The sequence below is a fragment of the Thamnophis elegans genome, chromosome 2 (assembly GCF_009769535.1).
Source record: "Thamnophis elegans isolate rThaEle1 chromosome 2, rThaEle1.pri, whole genome shotgun sequence".
Taxonomy (NCBI): Eukaryota; Metazoa; Chordata; class Lepidosauria; order Squamata; family Colubridae; genus Thamnophis; species Thamnophis elegans.
In genome coordinates this window covers 169204834-169213636 of record NC_045542.1, presented here as the reverse complement: position 1 = coordinate 169213636, position 8803 = coordinate 169204834, and the positions used below count along the sequence as shown (strand labels likewise).

General features: G+C 49.0%; 1 protein-coding gene across 1 annotated transcript; it reads left to right on the top strand.

Annotated features, from left to right (window-relative positions):
- Window positions 1–812: 812 nt before the first annotated feature.
- Window positions 813–7880, top strand: LOC116502581 (major histocompatibility complex class I-related gene protein-like). The gene is made up of 5 exons (XM_032208456.1): window positions 813–926; window positions 3577–4139; window positions 6228–6473; window positions 6800–7075; window positions 7573–7880. Exons 2-5 carry the CDS (start codon window positions 3944–3946, stop codon window positions 7878–7880), a joined length of 1026 nt encoding a protein of 341 aa, XP_032064347.1. The 5' UTR covers window positions 813–926; window positions 3577–3943.
- Window positions 7881–8803: the final 923 nt, after the last annotated feature.

Here is an 8803-nt window from a genome sequence, read left to right as displayed (position 1 = left end):
GACGGTTGGGTGAATTATTATTGGACTATGAAATGGGGTGCCAAGGGGAGGGGATTGAATTATACATGATATCTATTGCTTTTGCGCCATTTTACTCAGACTCAGCTTTGCTTTGCTACTCATCGTTTGTAATTAGTAAAAGTACACTTAATTCTAAGCATGGAGTTGAGTGGTTTCTTTCTTGATTATTAAACGAAGGAGCACCTGACACCATCTGTTGGAGTGGTCTGGATGAATTTGAGCTGGTAAACTATTGAGGATATCAACGTTTTATATTTATATTTAGAATTAGATGTAGTAGAACATTACATTATACCTTGGCCACCGGATCTCAAATCAACTTTTCCGACAAGGAGAACAGTCAACTAATGGAACAGAAGTTGTTTTCAGAAGTTGTGGGAGCTTCATCACTGGAAGCTTTCAAGAAGAGACTGTCATCTGTCAGAAATGGTGTAGGGTCTCCTGCTTGGTGGGGGGGGGGAGTTGGACTACATGATCCACAAGGTCTCCTCCAACCCTATTCCATTCCATTCCCATTCTATTCCATTCCACTCCACTTCACTCCACTCCACTCTTTTCATTTCACTCCATCTCTATCCCTATCCCTATCCTATGAAGGACTGTTGCCTGTAGAAATGGGAAGAAGTGCTTTTTAGGCAGTGTGGGGTTTGGCTGCTGGATTGGCAGGGCGGAGCTCGGTAAGAGCCGGTAGTGGGGCGGAGTGAAAGGATCTCAGTTGGAAGACGCCAATGCTCGGGTGGTTTAGAAGAAACGTGTGCGCATGTGCCCCTTCTTTTCCCAAGCAGCTTCCTTCGCGTGTGCTTCGCTGAGCCGCATTTAAAACCTGCTCGCCTTTCAGTTGGAATCGATCCCCATTTTATTTCTGAGAAAGTGAAAGGAGAATGTTGGGAGCGCGGAAAGTTGAGGTGGGGGCTGCTATGGGCGAGTTCCCGGAAGGGGGAGGGGAGTAAACAGCAAGGGGGTCTCCTGGGTCTCTTACCCTCCCCCCTCGGTCCCAAACTCCTTCGCGCTTCGCTTAAGTCTTTCTTTTCCCATCGGTTCGCGTTTAATTACTTAAGTCAGTGGTCCCCAACCTTTTTATCGCCGCGGACCAGTCAGCCTTTGATAATTTTACCGTGGCCCGCTGAGCGCGCGCAGGGGTAGGGGAGCGTTGTTCGCGACGACACATTGATTGTTTATATATCAGATTGTTTTGATTAAACAACTTTTATTTTATTGTATTTAAACATGCCTTACAAAATAAAATACAATTACATAAATATAAAGTGCTTTAATATGCCCCCCCCCCACCCGGACAGACTTATGTTCCTCAAAGACCATCCTGAACCCTCAACCCGGACCAACCTTTCTGCCCGCCCTCCCCCTCCCCACCACATTCGGCGGGCAAAGAACAGAGCGCGCGCGCGCGAATGCCATGGAGAGAAAATAAATATATAGATAAATATATAACTGTTTGGGAGTAAAAGCGAGGAGGCGCACCCGGCGGGGGGGGGGGAGGAGGAGGAAGGAGGGTGGGAAGGAAGCTGGCAAGCGAAGAACAGAAAGTAATTAGCAAGGATTAAAACGACCTGCCGGAAAAAGGAGAGGGGAAAAAAAAAACACCAGATCTGACGGCTAGTGCAGCCTCCACTGGAGGGGCTGCAGAAACACACACCGCCAGTCCTGTCCTTCCTTTCCAACCAGTCTCTCTCCGCGCGCACATACACACACACACACACACACACACCACACAAACACACACCCGCCGGCAGATATGCACGCGCACACACTTTTTTTTTTTGCAATTGGCAGAATTACGGTTTTCTTTCTTTTAAAAAAAAATAATTAAATGGAGGTGGGGGTGTGTGGAGAGAAAGGGAGAGAAGCGGACACATAAAACCGAGCCGCACTCGCGAACCACAGCATGCATCTGGGTGACAAAATTGCAGGGAGAAAGCAGGAAAAGCCGAGGAGAGAGCAAAAAAAGAAAAGAGCCAGACCAAGCGCGGCAGGGCGGGAAGGAAGGCGATGATGATTGGGGGAGGTTTGAAAAAGCAGATCCAAGCGCAAAAGTTACTGAGTCATTTCAGCGGCGGCCGGAACAGTTTTCTTGACTTCCTCCCTCTCTCCCTCTCTCTCACTCTCTCACTCTCTCTTTCCCTGGCGATGGATTGGTGCGGGAGGGGGGGGAGAGAGAAGGGAGGAGACGGCGAGGGAGGGAGGGAGAGAGAGCCGAGGGTGGGACCAAAGGGGGGGGAGAGAAATGCATTTAAGAGGAGCGGATTTAAAAGAGCGATCATGGCCCCCGGCCGCTGCGCGGCCCGGTGCCAGGTACTCCACGGCCCGGCACCGGTCCGCGGACCGGGGGTTGGGGACCACTGACTTAAGTTACTCAGTTAGTTTACTTTGTCATTGCCCCTCCTACAAGGGAATTAAACGCCATCTTCCGTGTACATTGTAACTATAAAAAATAAAACACACACCCTTCACATTCTATACCATTGAATGGAAACCCGCTGATATTACATTCATATTTCACTATCCAGTAGAATTCAGTATATTTACTGCTCTGGGATAGAAGCTGTTTTTCAGCCTGTTAGTCCTTGTGTTTGTTTTTCTGTACCGTCTGCCAGATGGTAATAGTTAAAAAAGAAGTTTGTAGTTTCTAACCGTCCACTGGTTCCACAGTAATGGTGATTTATAAAGTAGGGAAGTCAATTACATTAAAAAAAGGAAAGTGCTTCAGTATCGAACAAAATCCCTACCGCCCACCATGAAAGCTGGAATGCCCATAAGTGGGCGGTAGGGACCAGGTTGACTACCACTGATATAGATCATATAGAGGAAGGTAGGTAAGTAGATAATGGATGGATGGATACAGACAGATATACTGATAGATAGATAGATAGATAGATAGATAGATGGATGGATGGATGGATGGATGGATGGATGGATGGATGGATGGATGGATGATAGGTAGGTAGGTAGGTAGATGATAGATAGATAGATGATAGGTAGGTAGGTAGATGATAGATAGATAGATAGATAGATAGATAGATAGATGGATGGATGGATGGATGATAGGTAGGTAGGTAGGTAGATAGATGATAGATAGATAGATAGATGATAGGTAGGTAGGTAGGTAGGTAGGTAGATGATAGATAGATAGATAGATAGATAGATAGATAGATAGATAGATAGAGACAGACAGAGAGACATAGACACAGACAGACAGACAGACAGAGACAGGCAGGTAGATAGCTGGGTAGGTAGGGATTGTAGATACGGTAGATAGAGAGGAAGGAAGGAGGGAAGGAAGGAAGGAAGTTTGAGAGAGAAATGAGGACCAGCACTCACCCACGTACAGCAGAAGCTGTTTCTGCCAAGCCTTTTTGGCTGCTTGCCCTCATACCTGCCAGGGTTGTGGTGGGAATAACAGAGTTCATAAGGACTCTTGCCTTGAGCAGGGGGTTGGACTAGAAAACCTTCAAGGTCCCTTCCAGCCTATGGAGAAGGGGAGAAAACATTGCTAGTACGAAGTATAGTTCTGATGTCTTCCATTTTCTCTCTTCGCAGGACATGGAATCCTATGGAGAGTGGAGTCCCCAGAGGGTTCTTGAAGACTCTGGGTCAACTTTGCGCAGGAGAGAAGGGAAGCAGCCGTTCAGAAAGTCCAAGTCCTGGGCGGATAAATGGTGACCCTGGACGAAGCAGAAGCAACAGTCAAAAGAGGGGGGGCTATGGGGTTTCAAAGCGGAGGAAGTGACTGTGAGAGATTTTAGAGCAGAGAGACGCACAGTTTCTCCACAATACCCCCGAGGAGAAGAGGGCTACTAACTTCAAGCAACCGCAAGAGTCCTGGCTGCCACCATCAGGGAGGCCCTGCCATCAGCGCAAGGCATTTCCCCTTCACTTGCATCTTGGGAAGAGCATCAGCAGCAGAATGACGAGGATGGTCCCTGCTGGAACTAGCCATTCTCCAGCCAAAAGAGGAGAGAGAAACATGCTTCTGATTAGATTGGAGGCTGCTCTCCAGGACTTCACAAATGCTGATTCCCCTGATGTAGAAAGTGCTGAGCAGAGGAAGCCCCTCCCCACCATGCTGGGACTTCATTTAGAGGACATCCTGGCTCTCCCAGGTTCATACTTTCTTCAGACAAATGGTCTTCAACACCAGATGTTACAAATCCATCTGGCGTTGATGCTACCTGGGGAGGGAATGGAGATTTTATAGTATTCTTCCCCTGGAGTGGGGGGGGGGGGGGGCAATCCAGATTTTATAGTATCCTTCCCCTGGAGTGAGGAGGGAATGGAGATTTTGCAGTATCCTTCCCCTGGAGTGGGGAGGGAATGGAGATTTTCCAGTATCCTTCCCCTGGAGTGAGGAGGGAATGGAGATTTTGCAGTATCCTTTCCCCTGGAGTGAGGAGGGAATGGAGATTTTGCAGTATCCTTCCCCTGGAGTGAGGAGGGAATGGAGATTTTGCAGTATCCTTCCCCTGAAGTGAGGAGGGAATGGAGATTTTGCAGTATACTTTCCCCTGGAGTGGGGAGGGAATGGAGATTTTGCAGTATCCTTTCCCCTGGAGTGAGGAGGGAATGGAGATTTTGCAGTATCCTTCCCCTGGAGTGAGGAGGGAATGGAGATTTTGCAGTATACTTTCCCCTGGAGTGGGGAGGGAATGGAGATTTTGCAGTATCCCCTGGAGTGAGGAGGGAATGGAGATTTTGTAGTATCCTTCCCCTGGAGGAGGGAATGGAGATTTTGTAGTATCCTTCCCCTGGAGTGGGGGTGGGGCAATGGAGATTTCATAGCATTCTTCCACTGGAGTGGGGAGGGGATGGAGATTTTGCAGTATCCTTCCCCTAGAGTGGGGAGGGAATGGAGATTTTGCAGTAACTTTCCCCTGGAGTCAGGAGGGAATGGAGATTTTGCAGTATCCTTCCCCTGGAGTGGGGAGGGAATGGAGATTTTGCAGTATACTTTCCCCTGGAGTGAGGAGGGAATGGAGATTTTGCAGTATCCTTCCCCTGGAGTGGGGAGGGAATGGAGATTTTGCAGTATCCTTCCCCTGGAGTGGGGAGGGAATGAAGAATGGGACTCCCTGCAATTTAATTTCAGGAGAAGCAGCTAGAGCTTGTGGTGAATCTGAATCAGACTGAGCTCACAGCAGTCCCTAAAACTGAAACCTTGAGACCGTCTCTGACATCCTGGATGGAAGATTGCAGTTTTTGGGCAATAATTGGAAAAGAGCCATTGAACTCAGCAGGGAAGAAGTAAGGGAAAGAACAGAAGACTTTAAGAGGGAAAGGAGATGGGGGAAGGGGAGAGGAGGGGGGGAAACAGGAGAGGAGGATCTCACCAGGCTTAAAATTGACTCAGCCTTCCATCCTTCAGAGGATCCAGATTGTTGGGGGAAAGAGGCTGACTCTGTAAACCTTAGAGAGGGGGGCTGCAGAAGCACCGTGAAGCAGGATATACGTCTAAGAGCTATTCCTAGTTTTTAATTTTTCCAGAACAGAGGAATTCAGAACTCAACCCATTTTTGCCCACCTCTTTCCTCTTCTGGGCTGGCAAAGGAGGGGGGGGGGGCTACCTGCCTGGAGCTCCACACCTATTAGAAAACCTGGTCACCCTGTGCAAGGATGACTCTCTAGAGAGCAGCCAGGTCTCTGACTCTCAAAGGGAGCTCCAAGTCAGTCCTTCTGTACCAATAGGCAAGGAGGGTTATGATCGGAGTCAGGCACACAAGACACTGGCTAGAAATCCTAAGAGGAGCTGTGTGGGTCCCATAACCAAATGTGGGCCTCCTGCCCAGATGTTTTTAAGGTCAGTCAAGGGTGGCTCAGTAGCTAAGACACTGAACTTGTTGATCAGAAAGCTCAGCAGTTTGGCGGCTTGAATCCCTAGTGCCGTGTAACAGAGTGAGCTCCCGTTACTTGTCCCGGCTTCTGCCAACTTAGCAGTTCGAAAGCATGTAAAAATGCAAGTAGCAAAAATAGGAGATGAGCACCGCCCCCTACAGTCAGGAACATATGTGCGAGGGGAACCTGTACCTTTACCTTAAGGGATGCTTCAGTTTAAAGGAAGGGACCTTCCCAAGCAGAGCAGAAAGAGAAGAGCTCAATTGTTGGGGATGCTGAGTGAGAATAAAATGTTGGAGGGGATGGAGCTCCAGTGCAGACCCCCCCCCCTCATTCTACCTTTCTCCCTCCTTCCTCTCTAGGCTCTCCCTCACACTCCCTGAGCTACTTCTACCTGCAACTGCCAGTGCCCAGCCAGGGGCTGCCTCCATCCTTCCTTGAGTTCTACTTGGATGACCAGCCCATCGCTCGCTTTGACAGCCTCACCAGGAAGATGGAGCCTTTGGTGCCCTGGATGGAGGAGGCTGAGAATGAGACCTTTCTGCCCTTTGAGTCGGTCTTCAGAGCCAACCTGGAGAAATTATCAAAACTGGACCGCAGTGCTGGAGGTGAGCAGAGCCAGTGGCATCTTTGGCAAGCAATGCCTGCAGGGGACATACTAGTGAGATTTTCTTTCCTAAAAAGAAAAGACACCCCACTCCGCACCCCCTCGACCCCCAATAATCTCCCTCTCTTAGAAATTCTTCAAGGCCTGACCCCAGCCGAAAAGGGTTGACTGAAGTAGAAGATATTTCTCCCTGTGTGATAAAGATTGGAGGGAGAAATCAGGTTTCTCTCCCCAAGTGGGAAGTTTGAGGGAAGGGATAAACTCTCATGATGTGTAGGAAAAAATCCCTGGACCCTTTTCATTCACCGCTCTCTGGGTCTCTTTCAGGACTTCACATCTGGCAGGTGAATTTGGGCTGTGAGCTCTGGGAAGACGGAGGCAAAGCAGGGTTTTTGCACTATGGCTACGATGGGATGGACTTCATCAGCTTCGACAAGGGGACCCTGAGATGGGTGACAGCTCAGCACCAGGCCCAGAAGGTCAAGGAGGAGTGGGAGGAGGATCCAGGATGGTCCAAGACAAATAAAGTCTTTCTGGAGGAAACCTGCATTGAGGCGCTGCAGAGATACCTGTCCTACAAGAACAAGACTCTGCAGAGGATTGGTGAGTGGCAACGCTCTATTGAGTATGTTTCTGCTGCCTTCCCTCCCCCTATATTATCTCTAGCCTACACAGCCAAGCCACCATTTGCAGAAAAGGGTCAGTCAGTATCCCACATCACATTACAGAAGGAAAATAATCTTTAATTCTCCCCAAAATAAATTATTCAGGAAAAAAAACTACCTGAGCAAGAAATTAATGCTGAAGGTCTCGTTCTGTTTCTGATTTCTATCTGGAACCACTTGAGCAAATTCAATTGGGGGGGAGGGGTACAATTAAATCAAACCCTTTCAATTTGAGAGCTTTACCCCAAATTTTATGCAACCCTTTCAAAAATACATCTAAAGAGCTTCAATGTCACATCTTGGAGGCTCCCAAAAGGTTCAGAGGAGGAGTTGGAGCAGTGGAACAGGATGGACAGAGTAGGCCCTCCCTGTTATTAAATCATCTTGACAGAAAAAGTAGAAATCCCAGGAACTCTGTTGTTGCTTCTTCTGCAGAGCCTCCAGTGGGGAAGGTGACTAGCAAGGTGGTGAACGAGAGACTGGAGGTCCTCATCTGCCAGGCCTTTGGCTTCTACTCCAGGGAGATCTGGACCACGTGGACAAGGGACGGAGAGGTCTGTGAATACGAGACCCTCCATAGGAACGTGGTCCCCAACTCGGATGGGACCTATTATGTCTTGCTCAGCATTGAGATTGACCCCAAGGAGAGGGACCATTTTTGGTGTCGCCTGGAGCACGAGGGATTGCAGGAGCCTCTGGTGTTGTCTTTCAAGGAGGAAAGAGGTGAGAAAGTGATGGGTTAATGTAGAAGTAAACTTAGTGTAGAAGTAAACTTTACATCAGTGTTTGAAAAGGGAAGGGAGAGTTTTCTGCTGCATCCTTTCATGTTTTCAGGTGATGAGTAGGAAATATAGCTCTGCATTTAGCAATGCGAGAGAAGTGATTTCTGCCAGAAGAGTTGGAATTGATATCTTAATAGCAAAAGTATGAAGATATGAAGATATATGAAATGATATGATAAATGAGATGATTGGTTGTGGCTCTTCCTTCTGCCTTTCAAGGCCATCCCCTCCATCCTTAGAGCAGTGAGGATACTCGTGTGCCAAAATCGTGTGCACGCGTGTGACAGCATACATGTGAGTGCCTACACCTATAATGCAATGCACTCCCCCAAAAAATTGTAACGATCCCCCCGTGCCCCATTCTGGGCCTAGCAGGTCTCCCAGAAGCCTCCTGGGACCAAAAACGGACTGCATGCAATCCCCTTCCCTCCCACCCATGTGTGTCCATCTCCCACATGTGTGGCAGAGACTCAAAAGTCAGCTGGCCAGCGGGAGGTACATGCACATGTGCAGTGGAGCTGAGCTGGGTGACAGCATCCATGGTATTCAGCTGGCTAGCTTCCTGTCAGAGTGTGAAAGTTCATGACTTGCCACTGAGAAGTGAGTAGCTGGCTGCGCTGCGCAGGAGAGCCATGCTGCGCAGAAGACCCCTCAGTGCCTGATTCAGGTCAGCACCAGCCGCGTTCCCCTTCGTGTTGGCTCAGGAAAGAGCCGGAGCAGCCGTCTCTGGATGCAGAGAGGGAAGAGTTCCTGAGCCCTGCACAAGGAGAGCCCTGTGCAGCGCAGGAGAACTGGAGCTCTTCCCTCCCTGCACCCAACCAGCTGCTGCTGCTGCTCCCCATCCCCCTCCTTCCTGTGCCAATGCGAAGGGGATCGTAGTTCAC

Excerpts from the sequence above, each read along its gene's own strand:
- LOC116502581 (XM_032208456.1), top strand. The coding sequence starts at position 3,944 with ATGACGAGGATGGTCCCTGCTGGAACTAGCCATTCTCCAGCCAAAAGA. Across the intron at positions 4,140-6,227 it reads GGACATCCTGGCTCTCCCAG|GCTCTCCCTCACACTCCCTG; the intron begins GTTCATACTTTC and ends CTTCCTCTCTAG. Across the intron at positions 7,076-7,572 it reads CAAGACTCTGCAGAGGATTG|AGCCTCCAGTGGGGAAGGTG; the intron begins GTGAGTGGCAAC and ends CTTCTTCTGCAG.